The sequence below is a fragment of the Mytilus galloprovincialis genome, chromosome 1, assembly GCF_965363235.1.
Source record: "Mytilus galloprovincialis chromosome 1, xbMytGall1.hap1.1, whole genome shotgun sequence".
Lineage (NCBI taxonomy): Eukaryota > Metazoa > Mollusca > Bivalvia > Mytilida > Mytilidae > Mytilus > Mytilus galloprovincialis.
Window position 1 is genome coordinate 50332377 of NC_134838.1, and position 24106 is coordinate 50356482.

General features: G+C 32.2%; 1 protein-coding gene across 1 annotated transcript; it reads right to left on the minus strand.

Moving 5' to 3' along the window:
* Positions 1-9589: 9589 nt before the first annotated feature.
* Positions 9590-17432, minus strand: LOC143061229 (uncharacterized). The gene is made up of 4 exons (XM_076233700.1): positions 17188-17432; positions 13361-14876; positions 12398-12503; positions 9590-11743 (listed from the first exon to the last, which is right to left on the minus strand). Exons 1-4 carry the CDS (start codon positions 17368-17370, stop codon positions 11542-11544), a joined length of 2007 nt encoding a protein of 668 aa, XP_076089815.1. The 5' UTR covers positions 17371-17432; the 3' UTR covers positions 9590-11541.
* Positions 17433-24106: the final 6674 nt, after the last annotated feature.

The following is a 24106-nucleotide window of genomic DNA, read 5'->3' on the forward strand; positions in this document are numbered from 1 at the left end:
TATAGATTTTGTATGAGAGCATCATTGGTTGCAAGCGTCTATTTTTTTCAATTTCAATTGCTACGAAGTTTCTAGAAAGTAGTTGCATAGTCTGCATATACATGATATAGTGCATCCAGTACGCACAAAGGAATCAACGTTCATATATCATTATTATAAGAAGAAAATCTGCTTAGTTCATAGTACCATTATAGGGTATGGATAACGCAGCACTGCAACATCACATTTCAGTCTGCAATAAAGATGGGCACAGGTTCAGCCCTGTAATATTTCAAATATCTCTAGTCGGACAGATGATAAAACATTAAAATAGCTTACCGACATGTCTAGTTGAGATGTACGAGAAATAAAAGGAAAACTTGATGAAATTTGAACGTGCTTTTTATGTTATTTGAAAATGGCTAATGTTAGAACTCTTTGAAAAGCATGCTGGGAAACTGCAATTGATTGGTTATAATTGCTGCATAAAATCATTCTATTCAACAGGATAACCCAATACTATATAGTAACATAGTATACTATGTTATCGGCTGAACAGCATAACCCCACATAACCTAACATCTATTGAATAGGAAAACCCCAGTTGCATCGGGTGTTCTCAAATATGGAACAGTTTACCAAATGAAATAAAAATGAGTAATACACTTGTATCTTTTAAAACAAAATGTTACAAAGGAGTAGGTCCGGTAAGGACTCATTTTGGCCTCAAATTTCAGTTTCATCTGACGAAAGATTTTTGACCACTTTATAAACACTTAAGTGTCTATTTCACTTGATTCAATTAGTTTATGTGAAAGATTTCAACTGATTAAGTCATTAAAAACGATCCGATTGAAGCTCAAATATGAAAAATCTCTCAAATATGCCAAAAAACGTCACTTTTCAGATTGTTTTTGTCAAAAATGAAAGTGGCCGCATCCGTGTTCATCCACAACCTTTATATATTTTATGTATTATCATAAAACACAACTTACATTGCAATATTAAGGATGAACACGAATGCGGCCACTTTCGTTTTACACGGAAACCGTCTAAAATTTAACTAAAATGATAGAGTTTTGAAGATTTCAGTAATTTAGCATGACTTAATGGTGCTACAACCCGATATATGTGCATTGTATTGTCAAAAACAGCCCATATTTATGTAGCAGAAGCATTCAACTGTCCAATAAATAACTGAAAGTTTACATTTTAACAATTTTGTAAAACTGTTATATTTTTGGGCCAAAAAGGGGCCTTACCGGACCTACTCCTTTTTCATCAATTGTGCAAATTAATATGCTTTTTCATTATTATTTAAATACAATTGTATATTGTGTATAATATAACTTTATAATACTCTATGTACTTATAAATATGTTATTATTATTTTGAGGACTCTCAGGAAGATTAGTTTTAACTAATGGGATCATCCTCTTGAAATAAAGATTATTTATTTATTTATTTATTTTACAAGATTGATCGTTTATATAAATATACAGTGTAAATTTCCATTGTGTAACCCAAGCGTACATTTTAGATAAATAAATTGAATGAAAACTACGGTTCCTAATTTGTGCATTGGGATCAAAAATTCGATATGTATCATTACTTTCTTCTGTTTACAACTCTGTCTTGTATTGTTCTGGTCGTACTATTTCAAATATTCAATTTCATGACTGTATGATGTGTTTCCATAAGTTTACCATAGTACTATGACATGGTTGGGTTAAAAATTAATGTTAAACCCTAGTTTTTAGTGTTTTAATGTCTAATCTTACCGTTTTACTTTATTGACATAACTGCACGACTCGATTCTCAATTGTATGTGGTAAGATAATCGTTGCAAAGAATCCTGCTCAAACTTTAGTGAAAGACGGGTTTAACTTTGCATTGTTGCGAGAGTTTATATTCTTTGTTGAAGGCAATTGTAGTGACCTGCAATACAAGTACCATTCAATTGAGTTTAGTTATGTGTCTTGTATTTCTGTCTCTGCCCTAAGTTTTCTATATTTTGCATGTGTAGTGCATCATGACACAAGACATTGTTACGTGTACCATGATGAGCTTTCGTGCAAGACTGCTGTGTGTATTTTTTACATGAAACATTTGATCAAACTTTGACTTTTTGACTCCTGACCTACATGTATGCACGTTGGATGTCATCACGTTGCAGTGTATTCCTCGGTATATTACCTTGACCTCAAAATATAATTTTCAATTGACCCTGCTTCTGAATATGTGGTATGTAGATGTATTGTCATAAGATGATGAGTCTATTGGCACGAGAAACTTCATGTGAGCTTGACCTTTGCCGTCAATGTAAAACTTAAAATTGAGAAAGGAAATGGTGAATATGTCAAAGCGACAACCACCCGACCATAGAGCAAACAACAGCCGAAGGCAACCAATGGGTCTTCAATGTAGCGAGGATTCCCGCACCCGTAGGTGTCCTTCAGCTGGATATATTTTGTTTGAATTAAATGGAGAATTAACTGTTACTGATTGGCACTCGTACCACATCTTCTTAGATATATTAGATATATTGTTAGTTTTATGTACCACGATGACCCTTTTCTCAAAATCCGCTGTGTGTGTGGTTTTTTTTTTTTTTTTTTTTTTTTTTGACAAGGATCTCTTGACCAGACTATGACTTTTTGACTCTTGACCTTTGCATATTGGATGTGTCTCTTGGTATGATTACCTTGAATGTCAAGTCAGGAGTCTCTGGTTTTTGTTAGTCTTGTATGTTTTTAATTGTAAGTTTATTTTATAATTTGGAGTTTGAACTGGTACACATTTGATTAAGGGCCATCTGAAGCCCGCCTCTGGGCGAGGGATTTTCTCGCTTTGTTGAAGATATAAAAAAGAAGATGTGGTATGATTGCCATTGAGACAACTATCCACAAAAGACCAAAATGACACAGACATTAACAATTATAGGTCACCGTACGGCCTTCAACAATGAGCAAAGCCCATACCGCATAGTCAGCTATGAGGACCCATTAGTTGCCTTTGACTGCTTTCTGCTCTTTTGACATGGTTACTGTCTCTTTAACACATTCCACATTTCCATTCTCAATTTTTAAGAATGTTTGGTTCAGATGAAACTAAATCCTTTAATTTCCGCGAATATCAAGTAAGAAAATTTACTGCTTCAGTAGCATCGTGTGCTGCCAGTTGTGATAGATAATGCAAAATGTTTCAATCATTTTACCTTAGATTTCATTTCATGGACATGTAGGTATGGATAGTCTGCTTTTACATCATAAAAATTCACACAGAAGGTATACGCATATCAATAAACTGAACTCAAGGCTAAGAACCTTTAAAGTACACTTAGACAGAGAGCTGAATCTAGTGAAACACTTTGTTAAGTTGGTCACATTCAACTTGAAATATCACTGTCTGTTACCAAACTGCACCGAGATCCTGAAAAAAAATGCGCAAGTTAAGTCTATTTAAAGAAGAATTCAATGGAAGTAAATAAGCTGATTACTGAAATAAATGTAGAATTTGTCTATTAACCACAGATGCCCCTGCTTGTGAAAAAAATGAGTAAACTTTCACATATAGATGCAGTATTCGCGTAATTTTGACCGTTTTGTGACCATAAGCATTGTGAATAAGTTTCAAAACATTTGGTTGAGGCAAATTAAAGTTAAAGAACGGAAACAATAGATTTAGCAGTTTTCCTATCTCAAGGCTCCGGGTTCACATTTGTATCATTGGTACTCGTACCACAACTTTTTACATCTAAACACTCATGAACAGTGACGCCATCGGGACCCAATATCGAAGTTAATAGATCTGTGTTATGGGGGTAATGTGAATACTAACATTTGATTGAGTCAGACTTATTTAAGAGAAAGGAAACGAAAGAGTCAGCACTTCTTATGTTTTTAAAGGGACATGATAACTCTTGAACGGTAAAAGTGACACTTAAAAACTTCAAATTTGATTTTGTGTTGAGGTGGGGATCCCGCTTACATGTTCAACCCCGCCTTATTCGGTATGTATGTGTCTGTGGTAAGTCAGGAGCCTGTAATTCAATGAATGTCGTTTTTAAGTGTAACATACTTGTTTTTCGTTCATTTCTTGTACATAAATTTGTTCGTTTATTTTCTCGTTTGAATATTGTTTTACAATGTCATTTCAGTGCCTTTTATTGCTGACTATATGCGGTATTGACTTTGCTCATTGTTGAAAGCTGTATATATGACCTATAGTTGTTAGTGTTTGTGTCATCTGGACCAGGTCTTTTGTGGGGAGTTCTCATTGGCACTCATGCCACATAACGGGGAGGGTTGGGATCCCTCTTACATGTTTAACCCCGCCTTATTTTATATGTACGTGCTTATCATAAATTAGACCGTTTGTTTTCTCGTTTGAATTGTTTTACGTTGTCATGTCGGTGCCTTTAATAGCCGATTTTGCGGTATGAACCTTGCTCTTTGTTGAAGACCGCATGGTGACCTAGGCTACATTGTATAATTGTTAATTTCTGTGTCATTTAGTCTCTTGTGGAGAGTTCTCATTGGCACTCATGCACCAGCTTCTTTTATATATTGTGTATAAGTTTTTTAGTATTTGGTTGAGGCAAATTAAAGTAAGAAGAGTGTAACCCGTTTTTATGGGACGTTCGGGACAGACGGACTAGTGTAACTCTTTATGCCTCTAAATCATGGCGCCAACACGAAGTTCTGACTATTGTGCTGGTGATACACATTCCACTAGCACTGTCATTAACACATGTACACATAATTTTATTACATTGTATACAAATATTTAATCTTAATTTTGATTTCTTTATTGTTGGCCGAATGATTGTATGCATGCCCTTCACAATGACTAAATGAGTATCAAATTTGACAAATTTATTGTACATAATTATACATTTTATTATATTTTATAACGTTTTTTTCCAACTAATTAAAGCTTACCAACTTATTGATCATCACTTTCAATTATATGTCTTTTAACATTCTGTGTTGAACAAAAAGATTTGTTACATATACTTCACATGTATTTCTTTCAAATCTGACATTATTAAAAAGCCTTTAAATAAAATTCAGTCGAACTTGATAATAAATGTGCAATCAAATATATATGCAAGTCGTCAACTGGTCAAGTGGTTAGATGCACATATAAACAGCCATATAAACAAAATGTCCTAATTGGGTGGTTTTAAAACTTCTAGCATAGGCGGATCCAGGGGGGGGGGAGCGGCTCCCCTTTCGTGGGAAAAATTTTATTGATTATATAGGGAATCATTGAAGCATGACTGGAGCGGCCCCCCCTTAGGAAAAGTTCTTGATCCGCCACTGTCTAGACATATTTACGTTAACAAGGGATGAGTAAGGGAAAAAAAAAGAAAACAAAACGACTGAATTAAATAAAAGGATGTTCGATGTACTGTATACTTCGGTTTGTTTTAAAAATCTATACGATGTTTTATTTTTATCTAGTTTCCTTATCAAAATAATTAAAATGAGAAGATAAATACCTTATAGCTTCCTTTACCGTCGATGCTAAAATGTTTAATGTTATAAAATAATTTTAGCGTCTTTGACCTACTTTACCTTTTTATTCGGAGACTTGCGGTTATCTTCTGTTATGTTCAACGGGAACATTAGAATGATCCAGAATACAACCCAGATGGAACCAAGAAGTTGGGTTGCCTTAACCAGACAACCCGGATGTTGAACCAGTTACCATGGTTTCGAACCAAAGAACCAAGGTTCAGAACCAGAAAACCCAGATGGAACCAAGGTTTAGAACCAGAGTGCCCGGATATAACCTGATTACATTCGGAATTCTCATGACTTTTTATACATTCAATGTATTTTACAAATCATTTATTTATAACTTATATAGGACAATGCTGTTGATTAAAAAATACTCCATTCCAGGACCTTTTGTTTTCCAAATAATTAATATTACCAATAATTTATAAGTTCCAGTTCGACGGGTTCAAACAGAAAGACTTGAAAGCAAAGAAAAACTGTGTATCTTATAATCGGCATGACTTTATCAGATGACAATACTAATACTAAAATAAGGCTTGCGCATAGTTATATACTTTAATTCAGTCACGGATCCGTGATACCACGGGTGTGTTCTAGTATTTATATATAATTGAACGACAAAATTTCTTCTTGTGTGACATTTGCGTTTTCTGATGTCAGACACGCGAGGCAATGAGTGTGGTTTTTAATTTGATAGATGCTTTTGTGTTTTTTTGTAAATGATTGTTTGTTTTGAGATCGTAACACAGTGAAGACTGTTGTACCCATATTTTGACTCTATTATTTATTATAAAATTGAGAAAGGAAATGGGGAATGTGTCAAAGCGACAACTAACCGACCATATATAGAGCAGACAACAGCCGAAGGTCACCAATGGGTCTTCAATGTAGCGAGAAAATCCCGCACCCGTAGGCGTCCTTCAGCTGGCCCCTTAAAAAATATGTATACTAGTTCAGTGGTAATGGACGTCATACTAAACTCCGAATTATACACAAGAAACTAAAATTAAAATTCATACAAGACTAACCAAGGCCAGAGGCTCCTGACTTAGGACAGGCGCAAAATTGCAGCGGGGTTAAACATGTTTATGAGATCTCAAACCTATCTACACCTCAAGCCAATGTAGAAAAGTAAACGCATATAACAATACGCACTTTAAAATTCAGTTCAAGAGAAGTCCGAGTCCGATGTCAGAAGATGTAACAAAAGAAAATAAATAAAATGAGAATAATACATAAATAACAACAGACTACTAGCAGTTAACTGACATGCCAGCGCCAGACCTCAATAAACTGATTGAAAGATAATGTCTTCATCATATGAATATCAGGAACTATCCCCCCCCCCTTCCGTTATGTCTGTTTTGGGCACAATACCTCCCGTTATGTCTATTTTGTTCACGCATCTTTGTAAGGGACTTATCATTTTTTACCTGGGAAAAGGGGGGGGGGGGGTGCTGGTCCAACAAAATTTCTTGATTCCCCATAATATTTCACTATTTGATCACATTTATAAAAATTTGATCCCCCCTCTGTTAAACATGCAGATCACTTATGTTACTTTACGAAAATATTGAAAATGAACTATTCTCAGTGGATAGAGTCCAAAAAACATATTTGAGGGAAAACTGTTTTAAAATAGGGCTCTTCCATGAGGCCTCTCCCACAAAGGGACTCGGTATTACTTTATTAACGTATTTGACATTGACATCACTATTTCTTTGGTTTCTAGCAATTTGCCGTTTACTATCCATTTCCGTATACTGAAAAATCACAACAGAAAAAGTGATGTCAACGTCAAATACGTTAGAAAAGTAATACAAATAGACAGGAATTACTAAAAAAAACCAAAAAAAACCATTGATTAACAAAATTCTAATCTGCTAACAGAGTCCCTGTGCTCTTCCATGAATATAAGTTTGTAGGGCAAGCCATTGCTTTGGGAAGCTTTTTCTGACTTTTTTTCCTGATTTCCTATATTGGGTTATTAAAGAAAACCTGATCCGAAGTTATTCTAAAAAATCACTTTTTGAAACAGCTACAACACTTTATTTTCTAAGAGGATTCAATTATATGTCCTTCTCTTGAACGCTGCTTAAACTTAAGTTTTACGTAAGGCCTTATTAAAACCTCAATTGAGTCGCTAAACTTTAATTTATATGGATAGTTTATGCTTTCAGCTTGAACAATTCAATTACTCATTTATTGTCACATTTCATTCGTAAATATGTCATAGTAACCTAAAAATTTTGATTTATTAGCCTAAAAAGTACAAATTTTGAGGGAGTTAGAGGTATTTATATATAATTTTAAATGGACCCAGCCACGGGATCTTGTAATGAAAACCAAAAGATACATTAGTGGTGTCCATATTACGTGTCTGGCGTACTAAATTATAATCCTGGTACCTTTGATAACTTTTCTTCTTTTTTCTAAGAATTATCTTGTGTATCAATATTCAACTTTTTGTATAAAATTGAGAATGGAAATGGGGAATGTGCCAAAGAGACAACAACCCGACCATAGAAAAAAACAAGAGCAGAATAAGTATGCAGATAAGATGAATATTTAATCATTTGGAGAATTTATCGCTCTACAAACTATTTTCTTTCGTGATGCGGCATGATTTGTATTTTTGGACAAAATTTTGCACCAATCGCTGTAGATCTTGTTTTAATTTATACTCTCAAACTATTATATTAACTGATTAAAATAAAACTTGGCAGTAATGCTAAATTGTTAATTTAGTGACCAAAGTGAGTGAAATACACGTATAGCGACTGAATTATTCGGAATACGAAGCACCTAATTGATTATGAATGGTGTTAAAAATATATTTCAATTTAACTGTTGTAATGTTCTTGACATTTGTTCTCTTGAAGTTAGTTTGTGAAATACTTATTTCTATGTGTAAAAAATATTGATCCCCTAACCTTGAATTATAAAAAAAAATTGAACCAACCTCTTCCATACAGAAAACATTTGATCCTCCCTCCCAGATAAAAAATGATAAGTCCCTAACTACAACGAAATTTGAAGAGACTGGCGTACAAATAGGAGGTTTCGCACTATAAAACCAGGTTCAATCCACAATTTTTCTGTACCAAGTCAGGAATATGACAGTTGTTGTCCATTCGTTTGATGTGTTTTGTCATTTGATTTTGCCATGTGATTAGGGACTTTTCGATTGAATTTTTATCAGAATTTAGTTTCTTTGTGATTTGACTTTTTACATCAATCTGACCGTTGGTTTTCTTGTTTGAATTGTATTACATTTGTCATTTTTGGGACTAAAAGCTGCTTATGCGGATGGGTTTTGATCATTTAAGGCATTACAGTGACCTATAATTGTTAACATTTATTTCATTTGGTCTCATTGGCTATTACACCTTAATATTTTAAATGATTAAAATGACCGTTCAATCTTTTCCTTTTTCCTTTCGTAGTTAGAACGTTGTTCTTCAATGTCGTGACTTTATTCACTATAGCTCTCAACTGCTTCATTAAAACATATTTGCTTATTTGACTCTTTTTATTTTTGTCCTAAGCGGGGATTGAATTGTATACCCTGTTAGTAGGCTAAATAACATATGCTAGTTTGTTAAAACTAAGATTATTTGTTGGCTTTCTAAACGTTTTACTTTTAAGATGGAGCGTACATCCGAAAAATTACTAAAAGTTTTAGGCATTGAAGTCGGTATCATGCGTATTATACTAAGAGTATATACATGCATGTTTGTGACCACATATTTATCTGACTTGATTAGAGTGGTAGATTTACGAAAGACTGATAGCGACATTTTGTTTTTTCGCAATTTCTTATTTCTTATTTCCATTTTGACATTTCTTATGTTATCTTTGCAATTGTTCACTTGACTCATTGCCTAGTTTCAGCCAAAGACATCGAACTAAGAAATATTGAGTCGAAAATGAGAATCGTCAAGTCGGAACTGAGAAATGTCAACTCAGAACCGAGGAACGTCGACTTGAAACTGAGAAATTATGGAATTTAAAATTTGAAAAATTTCAACAACAGAATGTACCAACAGATAAGCAGAACTCAAGACAATACTTAAAATGATATAATTGATTTATTTATTGATTACCAGTTAAAGTTTGACGATATATTTGGCATGCATCTTCAGGATGAAACCTTGTTGAAATTATATGTAAAGCATTTGGTTAAATATTTATTCACAAAACGAGATAACGATTGAATGAAGAAGTTGATATAACTTCAAAAAGGTTTCATAGCAAAAAAAAAAAACACATTTAATGGATCGATAAGTACCCATGTTGTGTGAAATAACTACTGCAAAAGTACTATGATCCCTTTTCGAATTACAAAATAGAATTACATTGTATGATTATACTAGTTATGTTTGATAACATTTGATTTTAAAATGATTGGTAAAAAAGTACAACAACAATAAATACAGTACAACAGTAAAGTACAGCAATTGTAAAAATTGATCTTTCTATTAATTTACTGTGACAGTCTAATCTTTGCAAGCAAAAAAAAAAAAAAAAGTATATACATTTTATGAAAACAATGAAACATGAACTAGTTATATGGTGTCATCCAAAGGTGCGAGAGAAATATCATCGCCTGGAATAAACATAAAAATCTTCTCCTTTAGTATGGGATTTATTTTCTGAGAAGGAATTTTCTCCATTCGGAACATCTGAACTTTCACCATTTTATGAAGCCTGCTCTGTATATATTTGTTTACAGGGCCAATAGACCAATAGAAGATATATCAATGTACAAAATCTATATTTATAACAAAATAGGAATTGGTTTGGCTTTGAAGGAACCTCATTAGTATCAATAAGAGTTTATTCATAGTCCGTTATTAACATTGCAAAGAAAATGTGTAAATATGTCATCCTCTCTTGGTTATTTGAATCATTAAATAAAGGTATATTTATGAGCCATAATAAGTGTATGATGATAAATTAGTTAGAAGTCTGATTTCTTAAAAAGACAATGATATATCAAAATAGAACACGAATATTCCATTTTTGCGTATATTTCTTTCATTTAATATTTCCAATATCAAAATATCTTTTTATATAGTTATGTTTTAATATCTTAAACTCTTAAAATGAAAACTAAATAGATGTTAAGGGTGAATTTGTTTCAATAATTATTGTTTGTTGTAGATTTTGATAGGCATTATAAAAAATCAATTAAATCTTTCAAAAAGAGATGTTATCCGATAATAACGAAACTTGCACACATTACACCAAAAACACACCATTCACTGTTGATAACTTACAATACAACAACCCTAAATAAACAGAAGATATTTATACATGAGATTTAGGAAATAATTAAAAGTTTGCTGTTGAAGTAAAACAAACCGGTTTGTATTTGGTATATTTTTTTTTCTCTTCTAGGTATAATGAATGTTGATTTCAACTACAACCATGGGGAATAAAAGAAATAAAAAAATCTTCAAAGATCATACAATCTATCAAAAGGCTAATCTTTTAGCCATTATTATATTACCAAATCTTCAATAATAATGTTAGAAATCAAAATTACACATTTGAAATGTGATTCGATGAGTTTAAATGTAGTTTCTAGTATCTTTGTGCACGTAATTTGCTTAAAATTGAATAGAACCGTTTTATCGTCACTGTGTATATTTTTCATTTGGCCAACCACTAAAACGTTGAAACATAATTTGTAGAGCAAAATTTATAAAGCGAATACTGAAATAACGAAAGCTAATTTATAAAGAAATACCAAAATAGATTAACACACAACAAATATCATGGAATCTGAAGCCAAATTACTCGTGCAATATTAAAAAAAGGGATAGAACATTCTGAACATAACGCATTATCATGCTTCTCATGGCTACTATGTATAGCAGATAAATTATCTTATTTTTTTTCTAAACAGTTTTGATTATAATAATACAGTCTGTGAAATTACATTATTTTGTTTCTTTTAAATTTTGGTATAATAAATTTTATAATAATATCTGCAGAATAAATATTCATATAATGAATTGTTTTGTAACTATATTTCGTTTATTGAGCTAGATGATGTGTTAATTTTTTTCACGTATCGAAAATTAGTGAATGGTAGCTCTTTTTCGCCATATTGGAATGATCCTGCTCCATAAGAAGTCCAGTCTTCTTCATCAAACTTCAAACTAATCTCTGATCCATAGTATCTTGTATGACTTCTTTTTCTAGATGAAACCTTTTCTTTTTTTTTCCTTGAAGAACAACACGTATCTTTTAAATACATACAGTTGATTAAGATGCAATTCTTGATAATTGCAATTTTGAAATAATTATTTCCTAAGACAAAAAATAGCAAATTTTACTCCTAGAAAATAGGATTTTACTCATACTGTTTTGGTATCATTACACTATGTAATTAATGATTGAATGTGTAAGTATTTGTTTTCAATTAAGCATGTGCTTGTTTGAAAAGATTCAGTCTTGATTACTAGTTTCAATGAAACCTGATGTATCTAAGACTTTGTCTGTGTTAAATGCTGCACGTTGTCACTCTTTTGTGTTGGTTAATCTTCTCAAATAGATAAAAACAAAAGTAGTATACCGCTTTTAAAAAATCAAAAATAGTAAAGACAAAATAATTCAAGGTTGCATATTAAAAGCAGGGAAAACACATCAACTATAAGAAAAAACAACATCGGAACAATAGAAACCCTGCACTGTAACAAAAACAAACGCCAACATACAAAGAAACGGACTTTTTAAAAACAACTGCAATATTTCTGACTTAGCACAAGAAATTTTAAGAAAAACCTGGTTTTATGGATAGACCATGAAAATTGCAACATTTGAAAAAATATATGGTGAAATGAGTCGACCCTTTATAAATTGTAAAATAAATAACATACTTGATACTTCTGTAGTAAAGGCTAACTACTGCAGTAGCAATAAGGGCCACAATAATAACGGCACCAAATGAACTTGAAATGACATAAACTACTCTCATTTCATCGCCTGAAAAGAAAAATCATAGAATTTAAATAACTATGAAAAGACAAAAAAATGAAAATGTATACTTTTGAACCTTTCTTAAATAGTTCAGTGCATTTTAAATAAAATAATAATATTTTTGATAAGCAGGTAAAAAAAATATGTAAATACTAACGATCAATACAAATGATTATGGTCTTGAACAGTCATTATTTAATGTACACTCAATACTAAAAGCGTTTAACTTTTGTCCCTGACATGGACTTTCATAAAAACAAATTCTTACGAAATTTGAAGCCTGTAAATTGAATACGTTTTTCCTTTTCAGATGGTATTGAACATATGTAAGGCAACACAGATGTGAAAATTTGATTGGTTTACTTCCAGCGATGATTATCATCTTGTATGCAATGAAATGTTATGTGAAATATTTTCTATAGTTCTGGACAGGATCAAACTTTACTCATGCCAAGTATTTCTTTATTTAAAGCAGAGATAAATTCTACACATATTTCTTGAATAAAGACGGGAGATGTACAACTCGCTCTTTGATATGTTGTTATGAAAGGAGATACAATGAAGGGAATAATTGTGATTTCCTCAATGTTTTGTTTCAAAAATGGTGTAGGGATATACATTGGACTCCTAGTTTTGATATGAATTCCGAATTCTTGAGTTATACATTTCAAATAATGACTTACTAGTACATATACAAATAATATTGTTCGAGTTTTTTCCCCTGCTGAAACAATACATAATTCACGATAAGTACCCACAACCAAGGGCTTCTTCAGTCGAGTGCTAATTGTACGTCGTAAAAAAATATATACAGTTCATTCTTTTTTTAAGCAGTGATTAAAGTTATTTATTTTAATGCTTACTTGAGCCGTCTGATATTTCATTCTTCATTTGTGTGTCTGATGTTGTTATTTCCCCGGCGACAGAGGTTTCATCTGCCTTCGTAGATGTATCCTCTTCCAGAGTTGATGATTTCTGTTCATACATTGTGGTAATTGGATTTTTTGTGGTTGCTGATGTTCCTAACTTTTGTGTTGTCCGACCGTTGATTGTTGTAAGTTTTGTACCTTCTGTTGTTACTTCGTGTGTAGTTGGTTCGAACTTTGTTGATTGCGTTGTGCTTGGTATTGTTGGCCGGTTTGTGGTGTCAGATCTTGTTGTATCACCTACTTTTGTAGATTGTGTTTCAATAACACCTTTCGTCGGACTAGTTGTCTTTTCGAGTGTAGTTTTAAACATATAACTTGTTGAAGGTGTAGTTTCAACGGATGTAGACTGTTCTGCTTTATCGGTGGTAGAAGTTACGTCATACGGTGTTGTCTGCGTTGACTGGTCAGCTGTAGAGATAAGATCATTATTCTCCGTCGTTTTTGTTGTGATTGTTGTTGAGGTAATTTCATCAAATGTAGTAGGCTTTGGCGTTGGTAAAGCCGTAGAAGTCATTTTAGGAGACGTAAACTTTGTTGTATCGTCCAGTGTAGTACGTGTTGTTAGTTCAGCTGTGGTCGTCAGCTGATGAGTTGTCAGTTTTGTTGTAACCTCTGATAAAGTAGTTTGTCTGTATGTTGCCGGTGTGGATATGCCACTCGTTATCTTTCCTGTCGGCTTATCTGATGTAGTTGTATCATATGTCGTCTGTTGTATTGAAACTGTGGATGTTTGCCAATCAGCTGTTGTCGGTTTTGTTGTTACATCTTGTGAAGTAGTTACGTCATGTGTTGTAGGCTCTGTTGTTCGTTCAGCTGTGGTCGTCAGCTGATCAGTTGTAATTTTTTTCGTAACCTCTGATGAAGCAGTTTGTGTAGGTGAAGTTGGTGTCGTTAGACCGCTTGTTGTCTGTTTTGTCATCACGTCTGATGTAGTTGTTGCATCATATGATGTCTGTTGCGTTGATAGTTGTTCTGTTGACGACAGTCTATCAGTTGTAGGTTTTGTTGTTACATCTATATAAGTAGTTGTCGTTTCTGTTGTTAGTTCAGCGGTGGTTGTCAGCTGATCAGTTGTCATTTTCGTCGTAGCATCTGATAATGAAGCGTCTTTTTGTGTAGTCGGTATCGTTAGACTACTTGTTGTCGTAATCACGTCTGATGTAGTAGTTCCATCAGTTGTTGTTTTTTGCGTTGATTGTTGAACTGTGGTCGACATCCAATCAGTTGTTGTCGGTGTTGTCGTAACCTCCGGTGTCGTTGTTACATCATACATTGTTGACTTTGAAGTTGATTCAACTGTTGATGTCATCTCATCTGTTTCAGGTTTAGTCGTAAAGTCTTGAGTGGAAGTTATGTTGGTCGTCATGTCTTGAGTTGTAATTGTTTGTGTGGTGGTTTCATCTAATGTTGTCGTTTCTGCGATTGCTGTTGTAAAATATGGACAGCCATCCTAGACGTACATGTATAACAAACAAATGTATTAGAAAAGCTTCTTTTAGATTATTTTACATATGAATGAAACTATTACAATGAGAAAATTCAAACTGTCTACTTTTCTTCTTTAAAATTTATTTTTAAAAACATCGTAACTGACGATCTCTTGTTGTAAGTGAGGGTATGAATTCTGAGCAAGCTTAATCTATATTCAATGATGTATGTGTAACATAGCACATATCAATTATCCAATATGTATACACATCGTCAATTACGATATGACTGCATCCAACAATAAATCCATCCATCACATGTAGTATACAGTGTAATTTGTTCACTAATACATGTACAAGCTATTTTGAAGCTACAGGTTATGAAAAAAATGACGCTAGTTGTATGGATTATAAGGGGAAAACATTATTTTGTAAATATAGAGTAAATAATATCACAATAAAACAATAAATGAGAATATAGGTTTAAAAAAAATCAATATAAATAAAATTAAAAACCAATTGTTCAGAGAACCATTGATGGTCTTTCCACCAGTTAAGACCTTTTTTTATATGAAAATATTAAAATTTGGTTTTAAATGTTAATTTTAGCGTCAAATGACAGCTTATTGAACGCTTATTCCAAAAATATATGGTTTTTATACAAAAAGATATAAATAAGGGAGATCATTTTTTACTTCTGGTTTAGAATATGTTACTTCCGGTAATTTTTTATTGTTTACTTGACACTCACTGATTCCAAAAATATATTGTTCTATATACTTTTTCATTAATTAAGTACAAAATATAGCTACTTCCGGTTTACAAAAGGTCACTTCCGGTTGTCTTTTTCTAGATCACATTGCTTGCAACCTAATTTAAAAAGTCCCATGTCTTGATCACGTATATATACATATGAGGTAAAAGCAAATGCCAAAATCTAGAACGTTACATTTACCTATGACCTTGAGCTCAATTTCGAGGTCATGAACCAAGGACCTCAAATCAAAAGACTCTAGGCCTCGACTATATATTGTTAATGAGTTGTATAACCTTACAACTAATATTAGATATAAAAGGGGGCAAAACTGGCATCAAATGTCTACGTACTCTTTCGACTGAAATTTACGTGTTACGACATGTCGCAACTAACAATTTAGTAAAAATAATTTGTCGATAAGTTATACAGCTTTTGGAAATAAGTGAAAATAAGCCAAAATCAAAATTTATATGACCTTGACCTTTGACCTTGACCTTATTTTAATTTTTTTGGACCAAGGATCTCAAATCAAAAGACCCTAGGTATCTATCACTTATGGTTTACCAGTTAGAAATGCATATTATTATATCAAACATAAAAGGTGGGATAACTCTCATATGGAATCTTTATACGGCTTCGGTCAAAATAAAACAGAACATCCTGAAGATATAACGAGCAATTTGGAAAAATAAATTTGTCGGTTTCTTATACGGTTGCGAAGCCTTAGAGATAACAAGAAAAACAGTGTTCGGGGAGATAACTCTTATTACGGAAAGAATTCGGTAAGGCAGAGTTGGTTTCAAAAGCGTATAAACTGTTCGATATCATATTCCAAAAATATAAGCGACATCCTGCAAAACAAAAAAACAGCGAAGAGAAAAAATTAGGCGGAAGAAAAAAAAATAATCAGAAGAAATCCAATAGGTCTTTCCACGGAAAAGTGGAAAGACCTAAAAAAAGTGTCACCGTTCTTTTTTTCCTACTTTAACAAAAATATGAACATTTTATGTAGATCTCCTTTAAAATCGTTCTCTTTCCGCGTAGACACCCAATGATACCCTTATGATGCAATTGAAATCGAGCACTTAGAACTTTAAATCACCAAAAAAAAAAAGTTCATTTTATTGAAAATTTACGTGATTAAGTCGCATTTCTGGAACAAATTTTGATGAAGTGATTGAAAATTAGAACCTTTTGTATTCTTTAGTTTTACAATCCAAAAATGCAAAAGACACACATACTATCTGAAATGCTTGTGGCATCTGAAGTTACCATTCATTGAACGCAATCATAGATATGGAAATAGTTAGAATAAATGCATGGTTACAAGAATTTTATAGAATTTTAAAAAGTTTATCTACCATTGCATGTTACATTCGGATATATCAATGGAAAGAATCAAAGATGTCTTTTTGCAATGATATGTAATGAAAAATAATGTTTTGAAAAGCTTATAACAGCACAAAAAAATCTTTACTTAGATTTACATTTAAAAAAAAAGAAATAAGTATTAAAGATGAAAGATACCTTCAGATTTCTAAGGCATACTTTTGAAACATAATTTTATGGAAACATACCAATACTACGCAGGTTATTGTGGTAGAATTGCATTCATGACAGAGTTCGTCATAAATAATAATTCTAACTGAATCTCCGAAGTGTATGCCATCGTTTGAAACACTTATTTCATATCCTTCAGCAATTATCGTTTCTGCTGTTGATCTTTTCTTTCTCGAAGACTGGAGCTCACAGGTTACCATAAAACCATTTCTATAGTCAGCTTTTAACACTGTACCGTTCGATATGTAAACCGTTTCGTTCTTTAAAATCTGACACATAGAAAATATATATTAGCTTTAAAAGGGAACTGATCAATATAATCGGTTAACAAGAAAACGATTGCACATTCTTGTTGATAAGTTATACAAAGTTTCATCTTCACTGATTAAGCTTATGGAAAGCTGGTTAAACGATGAATAAAAGTAGATTATGTGCCAGAAGTTTGTGAAAAGAGTGAAAACATAGCTATGATAAATATTCTCGATCAGCTGTATTGCCCCTCGACTCTCTGGCTAATACAGCTTAACCTAGATTCTATACAAGGGCCGTTACATTAAAGCCAATAACAACCTTACAGATCCTTTCAATGTCCTCCTTTTTTAATTAATACGAACGTACTCTGCAGTATGATTATTATTACCTGAAAATGATTACTTTTACACCACACATCTGATGTTGGAAATATTCCATATACATTTGTCCTCCTACATGCTCGGGAACGTGTACCACATAATCCATCCTGTGGAACGCTTATATTAGAGGGAGGAATATCTACCTCTTGAGAACAATCAGAGCCTACAAATCCGCCAAAACAATAGCAAGTACCTATAATAAAATGATGACGTTTGGTTATTTTCATATACGGTAAACGTTTTATCAATTATAGTTATAATTTAAGATTGGGTACGAAAGTAAGGTAACAAAACATATATGCATTTTGTAATATCAACACTGGAAATGGTAAAGAAATGTTTGATGTTTTTTCAAATATATCAAAAATGTTGTTCCTCCAATAAAATAAAGGGAAAAAGGTCACATTTTTTAGTTTAATTATAGTGTTTTCCTTTTCACACAAAAGAGACGTGGTAACTTCAATAAAAAAAGGGCACCTGGAGCACGCAAAGGATTAACAAACGGGCACATAGATTATGCTAAGAATGAAAGGGTTATATTGCATTGGTAAAGTATGGACTGACAATTGTTGATAGAATCAGAGCTCAAGATAGCAATCAATAACAGTGTATGTGTTAAAATATTCCAGGTTTTTAATTTCACGCCTGTATTTGTATTAAAAAAAGGTCCCTGTATATATACCATGCATGACACTTTATCGTTTATATATATGTGCTGTACATATGTTGGATAAACAATTTCTGAAAATTTTAAAGTTAATGCAAAGGAGGTGCTTCTAATTAAAGGAGGTTTATACTAAGAAAAATAAGTTTTCTTCCGGTTTACTTGTTCACTATTTTTGAATGCATTACGAGGATATTAGTCGAAGGACCAGTTTAAAATCTTTCCACAAAATGGCGTCTAGTCAAAATTGAAACATTCAAAGAATTTAGTATATCCATCGATTTTGTTTATTAAACAGCGTAAAACGATGTCGATCTATAATAAATCAGGTGAAATTGATAATCGGCGGTACTGAGAAATGCTTACACACTTTTTGTTCAAATAAGAACGATAATTTTTGAAAGATTTGAATAACCATATAAATCGATCTTTTAATCGTTCAAAATAGTGAAAATAATAGAGAAGAAAAAAGTAGAGAAATACGCTCAAGCCAATTCTGGAATTTATACATCCACTTTCTTGTATCAATCATTTACGAGACCATGGCGTCATCTAAATAAGTGAAAGGGGTATGAAGTCTTTTATAAGGACAGCAAAAGGTCATGTCGTCATTTAAAAAGGATATGGCGTCTATCCATGCTGAACATGTCAAGGGGAAACACTAAATTAGTCTGAGCAATTTGGTTTTCCCGTACATTTAAACTTGAATCTTTTGTTGAAATATAATATCTTTTTTGATAACCTTTCTTTTCGTTGCAATATTTACGGATTTTGTTGTTTATGGTGGTTGATATAGTCTTATCAACAAAAAGATATATTACCTGTTGTACAGTTTCCGTTTCCTGAACAATTGTTAGAGCATAGAAAACTTGTGGCGTATTCTAAAATGGTTTGTGTCCCGTTGTCTGTTTTTAGTATGGAAAGAGTTTCATTTCTAGTAGCTTCTACAAGTGTGATAGTTTGCATCGCTCTTGCAGTGTCTTGAATAAAAGTTGTGTCACCCGTTAACTAGGATAAAACCAATAAAACATAATAAGAATGATAAACTAGAGGCTCTTAAAAGACTGTGTCGCTCACCTTGGTTATGGGCATAGGACACAGGACACTCTCAAACAGTGAAGAGAAGAACAGACTTTATGACAACGGTCTCTATTTTGTAAATCTTGTGTTACTGTTTTTCCAGTCTGGTTAGTTTCCTTGCCTTATAAATAGATCTTGCCTTGCTGGTATTTTTTGTGTGATTCAAAGTGTTAATTATCTATTATGATTTAAATCAAATGAGGCATAACACAAAAAAGAATGTTACTTTTTAAACATCATAGTTTTCATTATAATAGGCAAAAACGATAACACAAATGTCATTTATGGGCAATAACCCCTATACGAATTTGTCTAACAGTTTTGAAGTAAATGGACAATTGGTAGAGCTCATTTTTCTGAACCTATTTGCTCATTTCTGATTTTCTCTATTTATAAAGGTAAAACATAGCTATATCTTGTGTATTATTAAAGTGGCAATAACGTGTCATACATGTAATTAATTGCAATATCAACAGTGAAATAAAATTAAATCATTTGCATAGGTAAAATTAGCGTCGAACATCTTCGACGTTGGAAAATTATTTGGTCGCCAATTTTTACGTAACTTCGAAGTTTTAAAACAAAACAGCATGTACTCACTTTAAAGTAAAAATTCGCGATTTTTCACTTATGATCTTAAGAAGAAAATTGGGAACTATTAATTTTATTTCTTCAATCCTTGAAATAAATCTCATTTAACTCTTGTTCGTTAACCATCTTATAACGCGATTTAAAGCGCATCGACGACTTTTGTTATAGCTATTAACCAACAAAAATAAGTGATAGCCATGCATTTTTTAAAGTTAGATTGTCAATGAGAATTTATGTGTGGATTTTTGATACGAATTTTAGTAATAACAGTAATTCATACATTACAATATTTTTATGATTTTTTTTTACAAATACTTTAATCAAACATATGAAACTGACATGATCGATAGTGAATTAAAATACATGTTTGTATTCTGACCTTTTTGCTTCAGTCCGGCAAACATTTTCTGCGTGTACTCTGAGACTACGTTAACACAGTTATAGTAGTCTCAGGGGAACTGTGGAAATACAATGTGTATTATTATGTGACACTTAGTAAACTTCGAATGTGTGGTTAAACTCAAGGTAATTAAAAGATTAGCATTATGTAATTCTGATCTTTTGATCTTCATTCAGTGAATTCTAGCCGTCACGGTTGACCTTTCCAAGTGTGAACACTGACATTTCGTATGAATGATAAACGGGAGACGAGTGATAGTTACACAGAAATGTAAAAGAATTAAAACTAATTTAGGGGAGTAATAAGGTCGTACAAGAACTGGATAGCTGTTGTATATTTTGCATAAGCTCACTTTTAAACGGATTATGACTTCTTATTATTTTTGTAACGATGAAATACTGAATTAATTTAATTGAACAAATTAATAAATAATAATAGCCTTCTAAACACGAGTGTATGAACTAAAGATTGTACTATTTTAAATTAGAATCGGTAACATTTACTATTTGAAACAGATCATTACCAATTGCAATTATATAATTAAGTCCATCCAAAGCGATCTTTATTTACATATTCAGGAATTAATGTTCTCATCAAAATATTTTAAGTCTCACAACGCATAAATACTTCAGCTATTTGAAAATATAAATGTTTAAAAAATTGACAGGAAATTTAAGGATCTTTCTTGAATGGAATCGAAAAATTATGAACAGATATTCTTTTCAAGTGTGAAAAACATCATCAAAATTTATACATAATCGGGAATGTCCTCATTAAAATATTCTTCGTCTCAAAACGTATATTCTAATATGACGTTCTTCTTCGGCTTTGGGTACAATGCCATATTCTAATTCCAATAGAACATGGGCTGCACGTGATTAACGTCACAAATGAAATTGCAATGTCAGATGAATTTTAAATAGCCCCAGAGATCAAAATGGGCATTTTTGTAGGTGTTGCTCGCTAGGAAATTAAATAAAAACATTCTAAAAGTAAGTTTAAATGTTTCTGTTCTTTTTTTTTATTGATAAACTGTTGATTTTCTAGAACTTTTTTGTTTCATCAAATCAAAATGGCGAGTTTATTCTTTAAATTTCTGTTATTGAATATCAAGAAAGAAAATAAATCCCGAAATTGATTTGAAACCTTGATGCTCAATAGTTTCCCTGGAAAATATTCACATCCCTTGGGGACAATAAGTGTACGTCCAGTTGCATATATTTTTCATGCATGTCGGAACAATTGTGATAATGACGAATTTCTTCCTTTATTAGAGAACAATCTAACTTTAAAATATAAATCTGTGATTTTACTATGTTCATAACTTCGATGAACCAAAGCAAGTCATCTATCGACCTGTATTTAAATCAAATTGGTTCCCTTCTTCTTCCTCTTCTTCTTTTGGTCTATCGACATTCGATGACTACATACTGTTGGCTTGGCCGCATACGTTGACTATAAGTGCCTAACAAGATTTTGTGAGGTAGACGAAATTGACTTTAAAACGATCGTATTGACTTTTGATGTCCAGAAATAGGCAGATCGGACATATTTTGACTTTATTTACTTACTTCTTAAGTTTGTGATTAATTGTAATTAACATATTCCAATGAGACTGAAAAATCCTTTTTTTTTGTTATGATAAATAATAATTTTACCTGCCGTAGTCGTGCGTAAAATATATTTCGGCATTTCTCTTAAGAAATGACTTGTTTAATGGAACAAAACGTCTTATTTGTAAACTTTCTCTTTTATCTCCACAATAGGCTTTTAAAAAATAATATTTCAACTGTGTATTCAGAAAATTTTGTGAAAATAGAAGAAGTGGCAATTCTTACCTTTCATACCTTAACTTTCATTGATAAAACATAATATTGACTCGTCCAGTGTCCAGTTTGAAGGTCATTTTAGTTACCGTACACATTCATGCACGTTTTAATTAATCAATAGTCATGTATGAAAAGCATAAACAAGTTTGTAGGTAAACTTATAACAACTTAATCCAATCAAATTGCCTACGATTCAATAACAATGACCAGTCCACATCATAAAAATGTATAGGGGTAAACTGGGTAGGGAGAAAATGTCAGATATTTTAAGTTCATTATTTTGCAACAACGAATAAAAATTTGTTAACCAATAGATTTGCTATAATTTCATAAACATGTCATTCTGTATTGGTATAGTTTTTGGATCTTTTATTTGCGTATTTAAGGCTGTAAAAAGTTTGGCCTTCAAAAGTCAACATAATCATTGACTTTATACAGAAAATTCGCCTTTTTAAAACATTGAATGTATCACGAATAATACGCGACAACAAAGTAAAATCATTTCTTAAAACACTGCAAAAAAATCATTCTGATTGATACTGTGGTATTGTCATAAATTGCGCTGGAGTGAACAGTGGTACAGCAAACGTCGAATTCCCTCACACAATGTTATCACACACCATATATAGTATATTTACAAATCTTTTACCCCAATTTACACAAAATGTATGTTTCTTTCTTATGTTCAATGTACACAGGTATGTATTTTAAATTGCGCTATAGTTCCGTACCTTTCTATCCAGGCGTATAAACGAAGGGGCCTACATTTTTTAAAATCAATATTTCTGGTATGTTCCAATCTGTCCTTGGCTATTGACGAGTATATACTTACATTTTCCCAAATTTAAAATTTACCCTTGGAAGAAATATGTAAATAGATTTTTATTTTATCATTTTTTTTTTGGGGGGGGGAGGGGGTATTATTTAGATTTTTATAAATAATATTCTTTACACCAGAAATGTTATTTATAAACAAACGTATCACTATGAGTTTAGTATGACTAGTATATCACTTTCACACTTGAAAGACAGATATGTATATTATACACCTGATAGTTCAAAATAGAAAGTTACAAGTTATCGGCCGTGTACACTGATCAATATCTCAGAAGTGAAACGATGCAAGAACTTGCAAGCCCGACAGAAAACTCTTGAATACCTTGACGTGTCACCTCACAATACCTTTGAGAGTAATACCTTTAGCCATGCTGGTGATCAGATGAGGGAAGGTTCGAATTTATTTAAATTAAATTAAATTAAATTAAGTTTATTACATAAAAGAATTATAAACAAATTAGATTGTCGGAAACAATTTTCACAGAACACTTATTTATGATTTGAACTTTGATTTTTTTTAACTAAATTCCAATATAAACAGTTTAAAAATGACAGACCATGGTTATTTTAAAAATAGTAACATTTTCCGTATCAAGTTAGTTAGTCGGATAAAACAATCGTACGATTGACAAGATCTCGACACGCAATTACGACAATATCAGGTTACTGTAGTTTTTATCCTTTGTAGTTTATAGACATATCGGGGTTTCAAAACGAAGAAGGTGACAAAATGGCCGCAAGCAGAGAATTGATACTCTAAATTTAAAATCGATGGTGATCTCTTATCTAGCAGAATAAAACATTAATATCTATGAACTTGAGCATTTTTATACAGAATGGACATAATATCAATTTTTTTTTTTTGCGAAGTTTCCCTTTAATAAAGAGAAACAATGTTTGATC

What these genes read in the sequence shown, in the direction of transcription:
- LOC143061229 (XM_076233700.1), bottom strand. Translation starts at nt 17,370, where the DNA reads ATGGTAACCTGTGAGCTCCAGTCTTCGAGAAAGAAAAGATCAACAGCA. An exon ending in CAATAACCTGCGTAGTATTG is followed by an intron (nt 14,877 to 17,187) that starts GTATGTTTCCAT and finishes ATGTACGTCTAG; the next exon opens with GATGGCTGTCCATATTTTAC. An exon ending in TGAAATATCAGACGGCTCAA is followed by an intron (nt 12,504 to 13,360) that starts GTAAGCATTAAA and finishes TTTTCTTTTCAG; the next exon opens with GCGATGAAATGAGAGTAGTT.